This window comes from Malurus melanocephalus, unplaced genomic scaffold (genome assembly GCF_030028575.1).
Source record: "Malurus melanocephalus ecotype Western Australia unplaced genomic scaffold, MMel_1.1 scaffold_115, whole genome shotgun sequence".
Taxonomy (NCBI): Eukaryota; Metazoa; Chordata; class Aves; order Passeriformes; family Maluridae; genus Malurus; species Malurus melanocephalus.
Window position 1 is genome coordinate 1,431,623 of NW_026623347.1, and position 21,040 is coordinate 1,452,662.

Sequence of the window (21,040 nt, forward strand, 5' to 3'; positions counted from 1 at the left end):
CTCCCGGGGGTCGCTCCCCCCCTCCCGCGCTGCCTGCGCCGCCCTCTGGCTCCCTCTGGCGGTGCCGCCGGGGCCGCGCAGCCCCCGCGCTCCGGGCGCGTCCCCCGGGACACCCGGCGCGTCCCCGCCTCGCCGCGCTCCGTTTGAACGGCCTTCGGGCTGCCTKCACCCGGGGATGCCCCAGCACTGGCTCTTCATCTTCTTGTGGCTGTTTCAAAGCTTCCCGGTCGCTGCAGCAGCTCCGTGGGTGACAGAGCCCCATCGCCCCGCGGGTGGCTCAGGACACCCAGGGCTGCAGATCCTTTGACACCATTGTTTTCCACACTTCCAGTCTGATAGGCAGCTTATTAGCTCTAGGAGATTTGAGACCAGAGCCATAAAATAACTTCACAGTTGAAAAGAAGTTACACGATGAAGGATGACAATAAAAAAATTAYCTTCCAGTTGTCAGTTGCCCTGAGGTTTCCTTCTATTTTTGAGTGTTTRTGAGAATTCATGTTCCCAAACTTCACACCTGAGGTCTCTGACCTCCTGGCCTGTCCTGAAATGCAGTTTCTGGTCCTTCTCCAAAGAGCTTTATTTGGCAAAAGGATGAGCTTCTATTTAAACAAAAAAAAAAAAAAAATCCTCTTCTAAAATCTTACCCTCCTGCTCTTTTCTTTTGCTCCATTTCAATTTCTTTTTAAACCCCACTCCAACACCTTTTTTTCCTCCCCCAGTAAAAATTCCTCCTCCTCCCTACAGCTAAGCTCATCCAAGCACTCTTCTTCCAAATTAAAGAACTTTGGCATTTCCTTGGGGGAAAAACTTAAGCCCTACAAGTCTAATTAACAAAACAATGGCATTTTGCTTGAGCCACAGGTAATATTTCCTTAAACTCTGAAATYTCCCATGTTCTCTACAGTTCCTTTGTAACTGACCTGCAAACATTCAGTCCTGCAAAAGCAACACTTAATGGAACTGCTATGAAGCAAGAAGGAAGCTGGACTTTAGTCTCTGAAAACTGAATTTCCACGTCTCAGTTTTATCTTAAGAAATAAGTTAATTGTGTTTCCTCCCCAGCTGAGCAGTCCTAAGGAATTTATACTGAGGGGAATGCTGTGGGGGTCTGACTTACCAAATGAGTTCAGATCTAAAGAATTCTCATTAGACATCCCTAAAAGGTGACTGATTCAGCATGAGAATATACCAAGAGCTCACCAGACTGGAGAGAATCAAGCCTGAAAGGAGCATAACTCCACCATCACTCCTGACTGTAGGCTGTGAGAGTGCCAGTGCCTACAGAGGGTTGCTTTCTTGTGGATGTCTTTGTTGTGGGTTTTTGTTTGGTTTTTTTTTTTCAAATGAAGGTCCTAAGTGCAAATTCTTCCTCAGCTCTCTTATGACTTTCCAAGCAGTTTCCCAAAACTTGGCTGAGTAATCTCCTGAGGACATAATTTGGATATCTGTTTATATCACTAACAAAGGACAGCTCAGTTCCGTTCTTTTCAAATTGCAATGCGAGCAGCATAGGCTCATCAAACCCATGAAACAGAAAAGGATTATGGATAGCAGGTGTCCAAAATACCATCTACTTTWGCAATCTGGAGTACTGGTAGCAGCAAAAGCAATTAGACTGTGAACTCAAGGAAATTTGGTTTTTACAGCTCGGATAGTTAAATACTGAACAGATTGACAATGGAATCTCTGGAATCTCCCTTACTGAAGTGCTTAGAAAACAGATTAAATAAATATCTGACAGGAATTGTGTAGGTATRATTGATCCTGCCATAGCCCAGGAGAATATACTGTTGAACCTCTGAATCYCCTTCCAGCCCCCCTGCTTTCYTCTTGAGTCACTGATTTGCAGCATYTGCATCATTSTGTTTTAGTTAATTTATCTTTTRAAAACACACTCAAAATTAAACATATTTAATTCAGCCATGAAGCAGCAGATGATGACAAAAAAGCTCACAGCCTTATGGCGATGGTGGGGGAGAATGAGACTGGAAGAGGGAGATTCAAGCAAGGGAAGGGCCTCAGAGGCAGGTGTGGAAGGTGTGCTGGTGCCAGGAAACTGTAGCTGAGCCTGAGAGCTTTGTTTGCTGTTCCTGCCACTGATGGAAAAGGACAACAATGGGAGCTCTGGCTGCCAGCRCTGAGGAAATCTCTTATCACAGGGTTGTGGTGTCCAGCAGCAGCCAGGGCTGGCTGTTCCCAAAGCGACAGCAAACCAAGAGCTAAGTGCGATCCCAGGACAGGGAAATTGTGCCCTAATGTCCCCAAGGCCTGACAGGGTCAAACCTGAGCTTTKTGTGCACTGAGAGAGGCAAAGATGGCAGGTGGGCCACAGCCACACCTCACAGTCTGTTCGTCCACGCAGAATTACTCCAGACAGCTGCTAATTCTGACCACCTGAAGGTTCTACCTTACAAAATGCACAGCACTTTGGGTCCAGTCAAAACAAGACTAGAGATGTTAGTACAGAAAAAAAAGATGCCCTGACTACAGGGCCAAAACACGTGACAAAACTTCAGTGATCCCCCTAATAGTTTTTGTATAAATATTGAACTAGTGGCCCAAAAGTACAAGAAATTCGGCACCCCACTCCAAAGTCTCAAAAAACAAAACAAAAAAAAAAATCTAGAGCAAACAAAGCCAAGCAAGACCAGTAGGACATTTTTCATTTATGAAGAATAATTTACAGAAAATTTTCATTATGAAAGACCTCAAATGACTGAGAGGGTTTTTTCATACAAATGATGATATAATTCACTAGGGTAAAGCATGCTTGACTTATCAATAATATCACTTCTCATGTAGCTGAAATTAAGCTTTTGCTGAAGTACCATACTGAATTTGGCCAATGAAGAGAATATTCATTTCATTCATTTTAATAAAATTGTATGAAATCATTGCTCAATGATTTGAGGATGGGACTTAGCTAAATGAAAACCATAATCAAACCAGCCTTGCAAACCCAAAAATAATGAATTCATGCTTGGAAATGTTCATCAGTATCAATTTCTAGCAAAGAACCCTCTCACACCATGAGTCAGGTCAAACTGCCTGTAGCWGTCTTGCCCTGGCTTAGCAAGTACCTCTCTTGTTGCTAAGGTGGAGAAAAACATTTGTAAGAAAAGGCAGAAGTGTACATGTAGCAACAATTAATTGCTTCTAAGCTGAACAGAAAACACCAGTAAAAGCAACTCTTTTTAACATATTCTACCATTTAAGATCTAAAAAAATGGGTCTATGCTCTACCCAACTCTCTGACATCTGCTTGAGGCAGTTCAAATCACAAACCCGGCTTCACTGTCACTTGAGAAGAGCTGAGCAGTGAGCTCTGAATTTCAGAGCACTTGAAATTCTCAGCAGATGTTTTCAACAAGGAGTGGAAAAGCCAAGATGTAAGGGTGGCTGAAATATTTCAAATKGTACACATGATCCAGAGGGTAGGGACAAAATGATGGAGCTTCACAATTAAACTCTGCACCATTACTGACAGGTTATTCCAAGTTACCCAAGACAGCTTCTCAATTCAAAAATTATCTCTGCACAGCCCTGTAAAATGGGGAACAGAGGGAGATCAACAGTTTTAATAGAYTAAATTTCAAAAAAGGGGAAAAAAKAGACAAGWCTYCTTCCATATGAACMGCAGCATGATGGAAAAAGTAACTTCCTTTYCTCCTGCTTTTTTAATTCACTTAGTTCAAGTTTTCATTCATTGGCTCCATAATAGTAAAAACCKACAGAATTTGAATTTATCGTTTAATTTTCCTTTGTTTCCTAACACAATATTTGTGACTGAGTCCTGGCTGATAGATTAAGGGGTCATTTCAATCAATCTTTTAAACTTGTTTTGTGATTTTTTCTTTCCTGACACTGYTCCATTCCCCTCAGAAAATAATCTTAATTATTTCTAAGCTAAATACCCTCTTTTACATATAAAACCACTTAAAATACTAACATATGTTAAACTGAGCTTTGCTCTTTTATTCACAAGTCTTTATCTGCAGTTTTTCCATCAGACAAGCCCGAAAGAAGTGCTGTCTGTAAAGGAACAAACGCACAATTAACAGAACCTCCAAGACCTCTTCAAACAGCTGTCTGCTTATAACACAGATAAATACCCCAGATAYTTCTCAAAAGTCTTCTAACTATGGTGCCATTGAACATCCTAATTTTCCCTGCCAATTGTACATTTTTTATGTAATARTAACTAGTTTGATGTCAAAGAACTGAAAATTACAAACCATATGTCACACCAGAAGCAGCTTATAAAGATTAGCATATTTATAAGACAAAAAAATGCATTTTAAATAATGCAAATATGAAAACATATTTTTATTTGTAAAAGCATTTTTTCCCCAAATCAACCTAAAGTGTGCTTTACTACTTCACTTTTACAAGATCAAAGAAATTAGATCCCATCCTCTAGGAAAGATCTTAGAGAGAGTAGTATCTGATATTGTGCAAAATGCCAACAATCAATAATTTATCTTTTCAAACTGTAATTCTAGGCTCTAAACAATAATCCGTTTTGTCCAAGATAAAACACAGAAGTCAGTCAATTTGGTAATGGTCATAATGGCCCAAAACATTCCAAGATTAAAATCATTTCGTGCAAGACTGAACATAGAACTGAACACAGAACTCTTTTCTAAATAAAACCCAGTATTTTTGACACGAGCCTACTTTTTCACATTTCTATCTCAATTCATTTAGCCAAACTTTTTAAACCAGCACTTCTTAAACTTTTTAAAGCTCATTCAAAAATGTGAAAAGCCATGCTGATTGCAGATGAACAATTAACACCATGTGTTTTCAGCAGACGACCAATATGCAAATTAAAATGTTATTAAAACCAAAACTAGTGGACAATTAGCAAGATACGCTTATCGTTATTATGGTCATTAACTCTCAAAGCAGCAACAAAGCCAGAATAATATTTGTCTGCCTCCCAGAGATGTGTTTCTCTGCAAAGCTGAGGGACTAACATGAACTTCAATATACCCCTCACCAGTTTTATGATATTCCTTCTGTTGTTAATGCATCATTCTGCAAACCTAATTTAATGTCAGTATCAAAATGAAATCATAGAAACAGAGAGGTGGGGAAAGCCTCCAAGATCACTGAGTGCAAGTGCTGACTGATCATCACCACCATCAACCAGASATGGCACCAAGTGCCACCATCGCTTCTGAAACACCTCCAGGGACAGCAACTCCACCCCTCCCTGGGCAGCCCCTCCCAGTGTTTAACCTCCCTTCCAGGGAAGAAATTCTTCCTAGAATACCCGAGAAAACTCTATGTATTTTGCCTAGTAGGAAAATGATTTGTTGTAGAACAAATGAAATGTAGAAGTGTTTGTCTTGATTACTGTGGTCAGAGTGGAAGAGGAATGCTTCATCATTTCTCTTCTATAGTGTCTTGATCACTGTTTGAGCATCTTGGATACTAGCTGCAATTCTCAGAAAAAGTTTTCAAAATGTGGAAACTGATTAAAAATAACTTTCGATTAATAATAAAAAACACTGCAAAAAAGAATTTTAAAACTCCCTTGGATGATGAGGCTGATTTTCCCCATTACTGTGGCATTAATTTTAAAAACCTAAAGCCCCAAGTAYCAGATTTTTATATCATTAGCACTGCTCTATTAACTAGTCAATATTAAAACGTCTCTAGTAAACTCTGATCAAACCATATTCAAAGGTTTGGTTCTCCTGTCTTTATAATTCACTTCAACTGAGAGCACTCTCACTTTATGATGCACCACTAATAATCTGTAATAGAATTAAATGGGTACTTTCCAGGAAGTCAGCAGTACAGCTACAAGAGTATTTTTGTTGCACAGTTCTTTTAACGTACTATTCATAGCAGAGAAAGTACTTTAATTTCCCTAATTAGCTGTTCAGTAATACAGAAATATGCTAATTAAAATCTATTTTTCTTCTCTTAAATTATGTCATGCTGTCAAACAGATACAAAAAGTGAATGAACGAATGATATTTGCAATATCAATGCAATATTGACATTGTGCAAGTGCTCCACCAGCACTTGCTCCAATTATTTTGCCTTGAATGAGTTTGCAYAGTTTAATTGTTCAGAACTTCATAAACAATTCTCCAGATGATGCATGAGGAACAAATGGGATCCAAGATGGTCAAATAGTGATCCAGACACTATAGAAGAGAAACAATGAAGAATTCCTCTGCCATTCTGACCACTGCAGACAAGTCAAACACTTCTACCTGCAGTGTTATAAACTGGAAGTGTTAAGAAGAGGGGATCCACCCAGGAGGTGGTCTGTGGTAAGTAGGTATCATGTTAAAATTGGTTTTGGATGTGCCATTTCAAAGTGTGACAACACTAATGCTTGTTTGATGTGCAGAAACTTGTGGCTTCCATGCAATCCCAAAGATTCCATGTTGACTGAGATAAACAGGTCAGACTTCTCACCCGAGATGCTCCAGGGTGAGAGAGACAACTGCAAAGGCCTCAGGATCAGAGCAGAGCTCTGCCCTCCACAGCCCCCAGAGATCTGCTCTGAGARAACCCTCAGCAAGAGCCCTCAGCTTTTAACTGCTCCTCCTTTTGAACTTTCTTCCCCTGTACCTCACAGCTGAGAGTTACATATTCTATTCTCTGCCCAGGTGGATGGTATCAGGAATTTATAGGTAAGAACTCAAKGAAGATCCTTCATCTTCCACTGTGGAAAAAGCCATTTATGCACTATCTCTGTTTTCTCCCACACTGTTCTGCTCACCGAAGTCCCTGCACTTGCTACAAAAGAAATCAACTAAAAAACAACCCTACAGCACAAAAAACTTAATCAAAGGCAGGCAAAAAAATAAAAAGGGAGCAGGGGTAAAGGAAAGCTCTAGAAATATGGAATGCTTGTTCTTACAGGAAGAAGTTTCTACAGAAAGAAAAAAGATCCATGATGAAATATCTTGACTTCTATCCATGATTTTTAAAATCATGGTAACTAGAAGAAATTATTTTCATTTACATGCATTATTCTGGACTGTGAAATACCTAAAAGCTGGATAACGCTAAATATTTGTCTTACTGAGAACACCTGTCTTTCCTTTGGATCTAGTTAAAGGAAAGGCCAGGGCTCAGAATAAATACTGCCTTCTTGAGATTAGTGGATCTACACATTTGGAATAACCAAGTACAGTCAAMTGCAACCCACAATTTAGTACTGCTGTTTCTGTCTGCAGCACCTTCGTAAACAACTGCTAAGATTTAAGACTTGGAAAAAATATCTAATTTTATTAAATAGCTCACACATACTTCAGTAGCAGATTGATGGTTATGGCTGTCTTTTACTAACTGGAGGAGCCATCACACTGCTCTGTGCAACTTGATAAGCAACATTAATCAAAATGCASTACATTTTTTTTGCTTACTTATACATACGAAGATATCGTCTCATGTCTTGTCTTTCCCTGGTTCAAACAAAATTTCTGTTTAAAAAACTTGTCGTGGTTTTGATCTTTTCAACAACCTGATTCTGTTTATTTTCTTAAGCCTGTTATACAGAACCAGATTATGACAGGAAAAAAAAAAACAATCCAAAAAAGCAACAAAAAAGTAATGTACAAAACTAAAACTGAAACCAAAATATGGGACTCTYTGTCTTTATTGAGAACTGCTAGAAAAGCTATATACCTCAAAAGTCAAGTATTTAATCATCAAATCCTCACATTTCAACTAACTTTTTACCTGGAAAATGTATTACTTCCATTACCAATCTGAGTGAGGGGCCAGACTGATTTTTCAGTTCCTGAAACTTGTAGAAACACCTCCTTTTTCACACACAGAATCCCCTAGGTTTGCTTAAGTGCAAAACATATTAGATCAGAGTGACAGGAAGAAGAGAGCTATTTACACATTGACTCTAAAGAGCTTCTTTGGAATGAATCGGAGCAACTTCAGTAACATTTACTAATAAACCCCACTGAATACATTAATTCTTCTACCAAACAAGTTTTAAAGCCATCCCATCTGAAGCTCTTAAATGTCCAAAGGAAAACTATAAAGAATCTTGTAACAGGAACACAAATGCTTAAAGCCTATAAGCCTTCAAACCAGTTCAAAGTATAAATCACAATGTCAGAGAATGTTTCCAACACGTAAGCTCTACAGATAAAATAAAATCACCTACTTTTGTATATCACATTAAGACATTAGTATTACATTATAGTTACCATGTTCAACTAAGTAATACAGATCTTAACCTTCCTTTCTTGTATTAGTTGAGATGGTAATTCATCTGCTCCTACAAAAAGGGTTCACTGCAATTAACTTTTGCAAGTCATAAAATACAAATCTGCACWATKTAAGGAAAAATATAAAACCTTTCTRTGCTAYTGGAGTATGTAATAATGCACTTCATGTGTTTTCCAACAAATTTAAAAGCAGACTTAGTAAGTGACCAGTAGTTATGACAGACCATCCTTTAACAAGGACTCAAAGAGAAAAGGCTTCAAAGAGCTTGAAACCTGTTGCCTTTAGCTGTTTCTTCAAAGAYGGTATGTCTGAAAGCTCTGAACTCTTTGTTTCTGACAGAACTGCTTCGCGCACAGTGATATGAAAAAGCACCCCTAAGTAATTGAAAAACCACAAGTGTTCTGCCTCTAACACGATTACATTTCACAATGCAGATTTATGAGATTCGAGATCTCCATTTAAGATCATGCCATTTCATACAGTTTCTCTCAGTCAATATACACGGTACAAAATGGAAATGCATTTACAGATGCAGTCATTTGCTGGTTTGAGMCGGGGATGAGTCAATTTTCCTCACAGTAGCTGGTAGAGGGATGCATTTTGGATTTGTGCTGAAAAAAAAAAATTCTTGATAACACAGAGATGATTTTGTTATTGCTGAGCAGCACTTGCACAGAGTGAAGACCTTTTGTGCTTGTCAGCACCCTGCCAGCGAGGAGGCTGGGGTGTCCAAGGGATTGGGATGGACARAGCYRGGACAGCTGACCCCAGGGATATTGCAGACCATCTGGTGTCATGCTCAGCACATAAAGCTGGGGGAAGAAGGAGGAATGGGGGATGTTTGGAATGATGTTTGTCTTCCCAAGCCATCGTTAATCACTGTTAATGAGCTCTGCTGTCCCGGGGATGGCTGAGCACCTGCCTGCTGAGGGGACAAGGTGAAAGGACACCTTGGGTTCCTTTGTTTGCACACACAGCTTTTGCTTGACCTAGTAAAATGTCTTTATCTCAACCCACGAGYCTTCTCATTTTTACTCTTCCARTCCTCTTCCCCATCCCTCTGGTGGGTGAGGAAATGAGTGGCTTTGTGGTACTCGGTTGCCAGCTGGACTTGAACCATAACAAGCCACAAACACTAAATGACACTTAGAAATCTGAAATTCAGCAATATATGCATCTAAATCACAAAAATACTCTATCTATAAAAATCTGAACAGTGAAAGAACTTCTGACCAACATCAGAAATGGGACTTCAGAAGCCTTGAACACACTGAAGACTTCAAAACCCCTCAATATATCAATCACTACAGACAGTTCTTCATATGTACTGTACTTCATACAGTACATTCTACTGCCAACTTACTACACAAGCTCTGAATAGATGTGTCTGGTGTTCTATTTGCCTTGATGYAGCATCTAAACAAGCAGGCAAACACACAGTTTTTTCAGCATGTAGCCATTTCTCCAGAATTTTGAGACAGCTGAGACTGCTGGAGGTCTGGAAAAGTGACTGAGAGCTGCAAATATGTATGAAGTCGACATGTGCCTTTCACTCAGAATGTAAGATTTGACTGAATTATGAGAAAGCTGTATCTGTCAACTCTCGTACTGGTTTGGAGAGCTTTTCAGTCATATCTTCAGAACTTCACTGACTTGTATCTTGGTATCTTTCCTTGTACTTCTTTGCTGTCTTTCCTGAGCTTCATACAGCTTATATATATATATATATATATATATATATATATATATATATATACACACACACACACACACACACATACATAATCTCCACTGGCTTTGTCCCATGTTAAAAGTTCCAAAAGAAGTCCCTGTAATAACCCCACAGATCGGGGTGTTAATGAAATGAGTGACAACTGGGTGCACTGCACGTGCCCAACACCAACACTCACTAATTGGTTATAAAAAATGTGCAATRTGCCATAATTTACCAAAGCACCAATGCCTAATCACTTCACGCTGCAATGAATTTCAAGCAAACATGAGTAATTATGCCATTAGTTTTAATAAAGTGACAGCTAGCGCTTACTCYACTCTAGTGAACATTTGCACAGGASTTGGTTTATCAGTGTTTATAATATACTGCAGCTCCATAGAAAGGCACTTAGAGCACTAAGAATTCTTTCAAGATTTGTTATTTCATTCAAGAACATTTGTTCAGATGTTAAGTATGAAAATCCAAAATTACTCAGCACCTCATTTTTTATATACTACACACAAACTTTGACTTCACTGGTTACATAGTAAGAATGAAAAGTGTCCATCTCTGCCCACGGGATCAGGACGGTCCAATTGCAGAACCATCTTGCCTTTTCTAAGTGGCTGCTCCACTATTTTTTATATACTGSATGACAACAATTTGAAAAATATATAAAAAAAAAATTTAGATTTCACCTGTATTTTTGTAACAGAACCAATGAGATTTTCACTCTGAGTTTAAACAGGCACAACAGTTAATACTGCAGGTTTTTACTGACACCAGAACACSGTAAATAAGTCTTATTCAGGTTTTGGGTAGCAGAAGACAGAACTACATTAGTATATAAAAGATGAAAATTATACTCAAAAGAAACCTGAATGGGACTGACAAGGCTTCATTTTAATTATGATGCATTTACATAGTGAATGTAACGTTGAATTGCCAGCACTTAAAATTCTGAGTTTGACATGAGTGCCATTGACTCACAATTCTCAACTGAAGATTCAGAAAAATATGCCTAAATATTTGACCCATTAAATGCTAATAATAAATCATATATAATTAATTAAAGCTGAGTAAGATTGCTATCAACACTCGCATAGAAAAACTTGAAATGAAGATGGTACTACAGAAACAGCTTCAAAGAAGTTTACAAAGTACAAATCTTGCTCTGTTATTCACTGCTGCTTCAAACTTGTGTATAAATGGGAGGTTTATCTTGAGAGTCACTTGAAATTTTTCTGTTGATGATTTTGTTAAGCAATAGCATCATTGGCCTATCTTGTAATTGAATTAAGCTGGAGGCAATTGACCTATTCTTCCATTTCCATGAAACAAAATACCTAAAAGTGAAATTTTAGCCTTGTTCTATGGATAATGAGTGCTAGCATGATTAGGCTCTGTGAACAGGAAACACCTTCTCTCAGTCTACTAATTTTATGAAGTTACTATATAAAATATGTATTCTTTTCAGGAGGRGGGAAAAAAAGCCCAGAACAACCTCTCATTAGTGCTAAAAAGCAAAGATTCTTGCATAGTAGCTCCAAGAGAGAAGACAACACAGAACCTCAATAAAATAAGTTYAAGAGAGGAAGAAGGTGATATTCTTTCTAGTTAAAATACAGCATTTTAGAAAATTATGCTTGCACATGCCAATGCAGGAAACTAATTTAACAAGAATCCATATATTTTTCTTCATTTAAGACACATCTGATGTTGTTCACAAGTAAAGAGTTATGTTTGTTGAAAAAAAAAGAAATTTGAAAGAGAAATTGGGAATTAGTTGATWGTATTTATCTTAAAATCAGGTGTTTGAAGACGCAATAAAATGGTTTTTAATATCAATTACTCCATCTTCAAAAACAAATCTCATGTCTTCATGGCAATAAGAATAGCAAAAGGTGAAACACAGGAGTTACTGCTCTTGATCTCTTGCCTCTTAGCCTTATCTAACATTTTAAAAAATGCTGGGATAATCTACCATTAAACAATCTTCCTGCTCATCTGCCCTCAACMAGGCCTCCAGCACAATAAAAGCCCTGCTTAACACAATGCAAGTGTCCTAGAAAAGGCACTCTGTGCCCAGTTAGAGGATCACGGYGGGATCTGTTCCACATTTCTCATGCAGAATCAGAGGGTTTAAGCTCCCTCCTCAGCCTGTCCCTAGCAGGAGGCATTACTTGGATGACAACAGCACGGAGGAGCACTAATCAGAGAGCAGAAACAYGTTGGGGTAGAGGCTCTGTCAGCTGAGACAAAAGGATAAAGACAACAGAGGGCAAGACTGAGACACWCGGATGGATGTACACACAAACAACAGGACTGCCTTCACCATGGGCAGTATWTCCAGGGCATTATCAGCAAAGCTGCTGTGAAAGGGTTTTTTATGAATCATAGCATAAAACAGAAGTGTCAATGAGTTTCTCCTCTATGACAGGGACAGCAGGAAGAAAGAACAAAGGTGCAGGTTTGCAAATGTTACATTCACATGATAGGTAGAAATTCAACCTCTTGATCCTGAAGGGAAGGAAAGGAAACAGTCATGAACAAATCTGAGAGAAAAGTTTGCTCTAGCTCTTCTACAGATTCAAGAGGGCTTAAAATTACACTTATCAGTACACACATTTAGAAATACTGATGGAGAATTCCCATYGCCTCCTTCCAAATGCTTCAACACTCCAGCAATGTGTTCCATGTTACAATAAATGTATTATCTTTGAACTGCAGGTATGGCACAGCACCATATATTTCTTTTCCAATAATCATATACAATTTAGTTACTTCAGAATTATTTAGCCATGAATGGCCCCTGCACTTCTTGAAAGATAAGAAATAAGAAACAAGGGACATTTATTCTCCAGAGCACAAGGAAGACTGCAAYGACTGAGTCTGTATTTAACACAAATGTTAGGTGAGCAAATAGCACTAGTTTAACAAAATAGTTTTTCTTCTAGGTATCTTAAACATTTGATATATTTGCACTATAGCTCCATTATTCCCTTAGCACCTTCCCTTAAAAAATAACATTGCTACTGAGCTGACTTCCTATGAACTCAATGCCAAAACCACCTATCAAAGCCACAACATTATTTGCTAATAAATACACAAAATTTGACAAATATGAACCCAAAGATAAAAGCCGTGTCTACCAGATCTTCTGATTCTTTATGTAATAATGAGTTACAAACTTCAATTTCATTCTGGAATCAAYGTGGGACCCTTCTGGCAACACATACTGGAGCTATGTTATCATTATTCTCTACTATCTGGTCCAAGAGGGCTATACCCAACAAATTATTTTTTAGGTAACATGTTAGACTAAGGAGTTTATTAGGAAAAATATACGGCTTAGGGCTTAAAAGACCATAAAGTGGTTTAAAGAGACCTAAGGGACATTGATTTATCTACCAGAATCAACTTGCTCTTCAGGCTGCTGCAATAGAGCATGGAAATGAGAAAAACAGGATTAGAGAATCTTGTTATCTGCATAAGAAGCTCTAATGCTTTATTGTTTACAAAAATGACACTTCAAAAGTCATCTGAATGGTGTGACGTAAGATTGTACAATCCACTTCCATATTTTGCATTAAGAGGTGTTAAAGACTTKCTTTAATCAGAGTTGTTGGAGCTCACATCACCCTGTTTTACCTACTGAATCTGTGCATTAGATACAGACATTAAAAAGTAATACTGGGTGGAATTTTCAACTAAAGTTGCAAAGTCCATTCTTTGTTTTTAAGAAAAAAGTATTATTCCTGTCATCAGCCTACAGAATTGAGGGGATTAAGGGGAATTTTCTTATTACTTAAATTTAGCATCTACCTTAGAAACTCAGCTTGGGAAGACTCCACCCAACTGAGGAAGAAAGTGATTGAAAGATGTTTATAGAAAAAAAAATCTAAAATATTATTAGATATTATAATATCTAAAATATTATATATAAGTATGTGTATCTAGAAGCCAAGAATCTGTGCCATGAGCAGATCCTACACACCCCAGTCATTTACGTTTAAAGCAATGAAGTTGGTATCACTTTAAATAAAAAGATTCTTCCCTTTTCAGCCATGCCACCCTTTGAACTCAAACCTGCAGGTGCTACATGAACTAATTCCTACAGAGCCTTCCAGGGCTGTGGCATTCCAAAGGCCATGTCTGCAAAGGTCTGGAAAGGAACTGGGAAGTTTACTTTACTCCATGGGCAGAAACCCCAGCTTCAGAAGCCCCAACTTCTTTGCTCACAGTCCTTTCCACTAAGTTACATTTTTGTTCTGCATGAGTTAYATGGATTATGAAGGGTCATCTTTGAGGCACGTGCAGTGAAGAGTCTTTATTCGCTRGAAAATACTCACTTGATAGTCAGAAATAGAACCCAAATCTCACCAATTACTTGCTTTCCAGCTGTAATAACTATAAGTAGCATAATCCAATGCCACASTATGGCTGCTAACAGTTCTTTCTTTGATTCACACAAAAGTCTTCTTGTGCTGAATTTAAAAGATCTCAAGTAATTGAAAGATGGAGCCATGCACTGACAAGAAAACAAAATACTGAAAAACGGATCAGTGGGCAGCACTCAGTCTCAGTTCTGACTATGCAGACAGGAAAATAATAGGTATCAATTTAAAGTTAATCTTAATGCACATACATRAAGAAATTATATTAAAGATGCAAAGGTACCTTCTGGCATTTTATAATCTCTGCACAAATCTTATGAAAATTGTTCTATTTCATATGTTTTAACTTCAAGAAAACACAATCTTGAAAATGTCAACAAATCATCAATTTGTTCCTTAAAAGCTATTTAAATACATATTATGTATGTAGATATGCAGAAGGAGGAGGAAATGCCTATTTCTGTGATGAACTCAGCATGAACAAGATTTTGCTCCATGAGGGATCTAATTGCCTCTAGTCAGCCCRGAGATTCATTACAGCAAAAAGGTCCGAGTTAAATAACCAGTCCATCCAGAAAGTGATGTTCAGGTATAGCTGTACAGAAAGTTGATAAATGSATGGAAATCTTTTCTTTGAGTCAAGAATGTGCTCCAGACTTGTACATGTATGGTGGTAAGAACAGGAAGATCATATAAAAATCCCTCTGACACATACAGAAGCCCAATCCCTTCACTTAATAGCTTCCTWATAATTCACTTKGAGATTGKTTTTGKGTATTAAAAGCAATCTTTAAAATAYTAGACATTTGCCTTTGTTATTCAAAATACATGACTATGTACAGACATGGCAGAACCTTCCAGAACAACCTTTCAAGAACTACAAGGCATGGATTTGCCTTCTGTTCTTCTTAAGTGAGGTGAGAGCCACAGAGCAGAACTGCCACAGCCTCTGTCCACACCCAGGTCATTCCTGGCCTAAGCATCTCCTGGCAGTGCATGAACACTACCATGATMAACACCAAGCACTTGTGGTCCCCCTTCAGCTCTAACAGGGCCATCAGACACTCTCAAGGAATCATCTGAAAACACTGCACTTGAAATGTTAATAGATATGTGTTCACAGCTCTTTGAAGTTGTTGGAAGAAGCCTAGAGAATAAGTACTTTTCCAGCAAAACACAAACATAAAGCCAACCARGAGTTACCACAGCAGAGAGAGTGAGAAGTCGCCTGATCTGGCCACAGAAAACGCTGACTGTCTCCACCCCAGTCCTATTTACACTAGGCCTGGATCTACTCCTTCAAATCAATTGTTTAATTATTATAATTATATACACAAAAAAATCAACTGTTTAAAAACTAGCACATACTTAAAGTGCTCATCTAAAGAAAAGAAACACAGAAGGCAAGCCYAATACAAAATCTTGAGTTTCCAAAAAATGGTAACAAACTCTTTCAGAATTAGAAATGCTCCCTTCTACATTAAATTGAGAATCTTTTTCACTCTCCAGTAAGTATTGCCGTGACATTTCACCATCTCTCCATCCTTCTAACAACCAAATACTCTATGCAAGTTGTTTATCATCTCTGCACCTAATGCAGTTTGAAATTTGCTTGAAAATGCTCCTTACACTCAGCATATTTATACACCAGATCAAATATTTCAATTAAGAAACTTGGGCCCCAGAAACATTTTCATCTATCTACTGSGTCATGGCTTATTTCAAAGCATAATACATATCAATACCACCTTAAATGTATAYTCAGGTATTTGTAAAAATCTGAATACAGATTTGATTAAGTAGCATAAAAAGATTACACTTCCATTGCTATAAAACTAMGAAAAATCAGACAAGCTTCCCTTTCTTAATATTTAAAGATACCAGGCTCCTGCTGGAGAAGCTTAAAGCTTTGCACTGCTTTTATCTATTTTAAAATCTTTCTGAACAACAGCCATCAATCCGAAGAAATATATTTTCAAAGTATTCTTTCATTCCTCAACAAAAGAGAGACATTGGGAAGGTACTTAAATCCATTAAGATGCATGTAGAGTAGCCTCTAGCAACTTCCAACCTATTTAAATAAGCAGAATTTTTCTATTTCTATACAAATATTCTGGTAGTTTAGTAAACATTTTGTACCTCAGTAGGCATCAGTGTTTGTTAATCTCATACATAACGAATAAATTCCAATCCTGCAGGAGCTCTGTGTATTCCCAGGACTCTGCCTGGGCATGCAGACCCCTGAGCCAGACGTCTCTGCAGGAGGATGTTCCTCTAAGTACATGGGGCCAAATGATTCACTCCTACCATCACCTCACAAATTCTAATTTGATAATTATAGTGATTATCAATTAGCATCTCATCACTATTTGATGACACACGATGACTTGAGGCTAACGAGCATCTCATACTCGCATTTAACAAAAATGCCACAAAAAGAGGGCTGGTGGCAGAGGCCAGCAGGCATAAGGAGCTGAGTAAACAAAGGAATGTGCAACAGTTTGGGGACTCTTASAGGTTAATTTTCTGGCACACCCCCACTTTGAGAGGGCCCTGAGCAGATCCTGTCCATTACAGGAGTGCAGCACCATTCCCAGCCTGGAACTGGCCACAACCTTTGTCTTCTGTACCCAGAAAGTCACTCCCACTTTGAGAAGGTCCGCCCTGACACCACCAAGGTTTGAAGAGAATCCTTGATTACTCATGACAACAACCCACTGTACATTTCAGACTGATTAAACTCACTTTAAAAAGGAAAAATTAATCAAAAATATTTTATATTGAAATATGTAATGCAACTACAGAAGAAGACAGAATAGCTGAAGAGCTAAACATAAAATGAATTTACAAGTGGTTTTGTCTATGGTTCACCACTAGATCAGCTCTCAAATGGATGATCATTCAAGCTTAGAGAATACTCAACCAACCTGTTGCAGGCAGAAACTCATTTCTTCCTTTCACCTTCTAGTATAAGATACCTGATCTCAACAACTTTACCTGATCTGTTTCCTATGAATGAAGAACCTGCATTTCAGTGTGCCTGAAATACTTCTTGTGTCTGTAAAGCTGGAATTGTTATTACAGAAACATTAGCTGGTTATAGGATTGTATTATAATTCATTCAAAAGAGCCATGGCCCATATATTTAGAATGTTCATTTTTTTATCTTATAAAAAGATTGAAGTCATGTAATTCTCTCATGCATATGACCACATCATTCCATTAGAAACTTCTCTGGCTCTAGCAGCATTTCCATTTTCATGAAGAACTTTTATAGAAATTGTCATCTCTCTAAAGTAAATTTTTGCATAAAAATGACGAATGTCTCAGAATCCATCAGAATTCAGAGTGCAAAATGAACCATAAGTTATAAATTAATGCAAATTTTGGGAAATCCCAATAAAAGCACTCTACTTCAGACCTCCACACCAGTTTATCAGTCAAATAATTCTTAATAGGACTAACTGTAATCTTCAGCCTTATGTAAAAATTAAAATGCATTTTGTTTCTGTATTACATAATTGTTTTATCTTCTATTGTTTCATGTCTTSTAGACTTCGTACCTTTATCTGTACCAATATTTTTCAGAAACAATGTATCTAATTCTCTTCCCTTCCTCTCCCTGCCATAAATACTGTTAGTTACTTAAAACTAACTTGGTGTAAGGACTTTTCTTTGGGATAGTTTTTATGCACTACACAACTCCCTGAGATCTACAGTACCTGAAACTGATACTGCTGCAAATGCTGAGTATCTGAAATGTGCTGTTGAAAAATTATGCTCTCCTGTGTGTGAACAAAAGTTTCAATTCACMTCTTAATCCAGTGAGATGGCTAGTTTACTACTAACCATAGCCAAACTGCTTTACATGACATCTAAAATGATTCCTGAATCACTGRCACCTAAAACTACCTTTTATTATTTTTATTTTAATTTTTTTAATGTAAACAGCAAGAATCAGCAGCATTTATCTTTCATCATAAAGCATCATATTGGCACCTATCAACAACAGCTACTGAAAGAAAAGAGCCAAAAGTGACGTGAATTTTAATTTGMAGAGATAATTATGTCAGGTATGGCTTGTTTCAGGATAACAATACCCTGYTAGGGCTTGCAGGCCTCAGCAGAAGTAATTTGGGAATAGCAGTGACAGCATAAACAAAGCACTGAGAAAGGTTTATGAGGGTGGAGTCCATATAAAACACTGGATTAAATCTCTCCTGTATCCTGCGGCTCCAAACTTTCCGAGGATGCAGCAGTAAACCCTGAGCAGACAAACTACAGCAGACTTGGCTTCCAACCCCTCTTCCTCAACACACGAGCCCCATCCACTTATTAAAACTGAATGCACCGTTGTTCCCCATGAAATACTTGAAAACRAAGAGCTAAAACACAAAGACCATTCCCCTTCATGGAGTATTAACTTCCGCTTTTAATAACTAACTCCTGGYCCCACACGACACAGTTCTGCATTGTCCAGCACACCCCACTTCAGCCAGACAATGCACACAGCAATAAAACTCAACCCAGCAAAGAAAGTGAAAGCTGCGTTTGTTCAGCGTGTTATTTGGCGCAGCCAACTGTAATGCTTCTGCCTGCCATTTATTGTTTACTCTGTCAAAGGATTATTAAGAATTAGGCTACATTTGGCAATTTTTTGAGAAGGGAATTTACATGCAAAGTGACTGACACTTGATATTTAAAGTCTATTGGTCGACTCTGACCCTTCGTTTACAAGTGACTCATTTGACTGCAAGGATCTCTGATGTGGAAATGCTCAGATACGAATCAATTGCAGTTTTTGTSTCGGGTAAATGTTACTTGGCAATCCAAAAGAAATGAACAATGCTGAGACCGAGGTTCACATAGAATAGTGCTCATATGTTTAAAGAATTCCTTTTACATGCCTGGTTTAGTTCTAGTCGGAGGATTTATGACTCCCCTTCTCCTAATAACTTATCTCAGAGCACAGTGTTTTTAAACACACACACACAGGCACAGAGACACACACACACAAAACCAGCAGTTAACTCTTTTGCTGCCKGAAAGAACAGCACGGATGCATTTTAGCAAATCTTAAAAGCAGCTTTGGTGCTGATAGGGATTTTGATTCTCTGTGGGAGGTTGGGATAGGGGAAGGATAGGACTAGAAAGGGAGAGAAAYACGTAGGTACAGTTTGCAAATCCCTGCTCCATAAAGAGACGATTGTGTGTAAGGAACGACCATTCCTACATGAATCAGCTCAGTGCCAATTCTGCAGTTTACCTCTGATAAGGATAAAAGTAAAAGGGTTTCTCTGTACCCGAGCAAGATTCCCTTCCTCTCAGAAGGCAGATGCAGCATTTCTATAAACAAAAATGTCTCTAGCCCTACCTTGTGCCAGTGCTTGCAACATGTGGAGCTGAAGCAACAGAAACGCCCACCATCTCCGACAGAAGATGAAACAGAAGTTTAACTTTATCATCATTCCGCCTCGCCTGCTATTCCTTCGGGCAATAATTTCGCGATCCACCTTTCTTTCAACCGGTATTGCYTCACTGATCCCCATCCGATCCGACTGGCTGCCACTCCTGACAGCGCTTTGGTCATCGCTCATTCCGCACCCCCGGGCAGGGCTCTCCGTGGAGGGTCGGGAGCCGGTGCCCCGCGGTTTGGGGGGAAGCGAAGCCCCCACTTCCCAGGATCGGCGGGCTCTTTGATTTGTGCTCACTCCGCCTGCAAGGCGAGAGCAGCACTCCGTGCGCCTCCCGCTATGACAGTCGCCACCTAAGTCAATGTTTCTTGTGGAGGTATTGATTGCACCAAAACAATCAGYCAGAAATGTGAAACACATGTTTCTCTGCACTGTCACATCCGATGCCTTCAGCAGAGAGGGAGTAAGTTCACGGGCGTCAGTATTTCAGTAAATCCGGATCCTTCAGCACATCACAAACAGGAACAGGGAGAAACTGATCCATCTTAGCCACCAGCAGACAATCCAAAGAGAACCTTTCATACCGCAACGGTGATGGAAACTGTTACCCCCGTCAKTTTTATCAAGCGTGGTGAGTTCTCCAGCATGTGTCCCATTCTCATGTAAAAACCCTCCGATGGAAGCGTTAAATTCTCGTTCAAATTGGGAGGGGGAAGGCGACAAGGAAAAAGAAAAACTAATTGAAAGTATCTCGTTATTCCTTGCGCTAAGGATTTATTTCAGACAATTTCAAGATTAGCCATGCAGACAGAGTAGTCTCCAGCTATCCCCGCAAAGCTCTGCATAGTTTATATTAATCCGATTTTCCTTGGGATACAAATCTCTACCGTCAATAGAAGGGTTTGAAGGGTCCTCGAGCAGGTAAATCGCGCAGCTCTGGCTGTGATTCCAGCTCGCTGTGCAGTCAGCCACAGGCCAGTGCCGGTGTCACTTGAACTCTCACGTTCAGCCGGAGGTAAGGAAAACCTCAGTTGATCCTGTCTGCCTCCTCGAAGGCTGGTGCCGATCCTTTCCTTGCAGGGAGACCACGGCAAAAATCACCTCTAACAGAGGAAGCGCTTTTTCTCTGGCCGGTTGTGGACGCAGCAAGGAAGCAAAGCCTCAGCTGGACAGTGTCCGGGGCGGGGGGAGMGAAAATCTCCCGAAACAAACAGCAACAAGGTGAAATCCTCCCAGCTCTGCTGTGCCGGGCTCCTGCTCTCCGTGCTGATGCAGCCCAGGGATCCCGGTCCTTC

General features: G+C 39.1%; 1 protein-coding gene across 1 annotated transcript in view; it reads right to left on the minus strand.

Annotated features, from left to right (window-relative positions):
- SDK1 (sidekick cell adhesion molecule 1) overlaps positions 1-21,028 on the minus strand; it is a 375,512-nt gene extending 354,484 nt beyond the window's left edge. The window contains exon 1 of the mRNA XM_057369831.1: positions 19,706-21,028. Within this exon, the coding sequence (XP_057225814.1) occupies positions 19,706-20,165 (460 nt within the window). The 5' untranslated portion in view covers positions 20,166-21,028. The remainder of the gene's footprint in view (positions 1-19,705) is intronic.
- Positions 21,029-21,040: the final 12 nt, after the last annotated feature.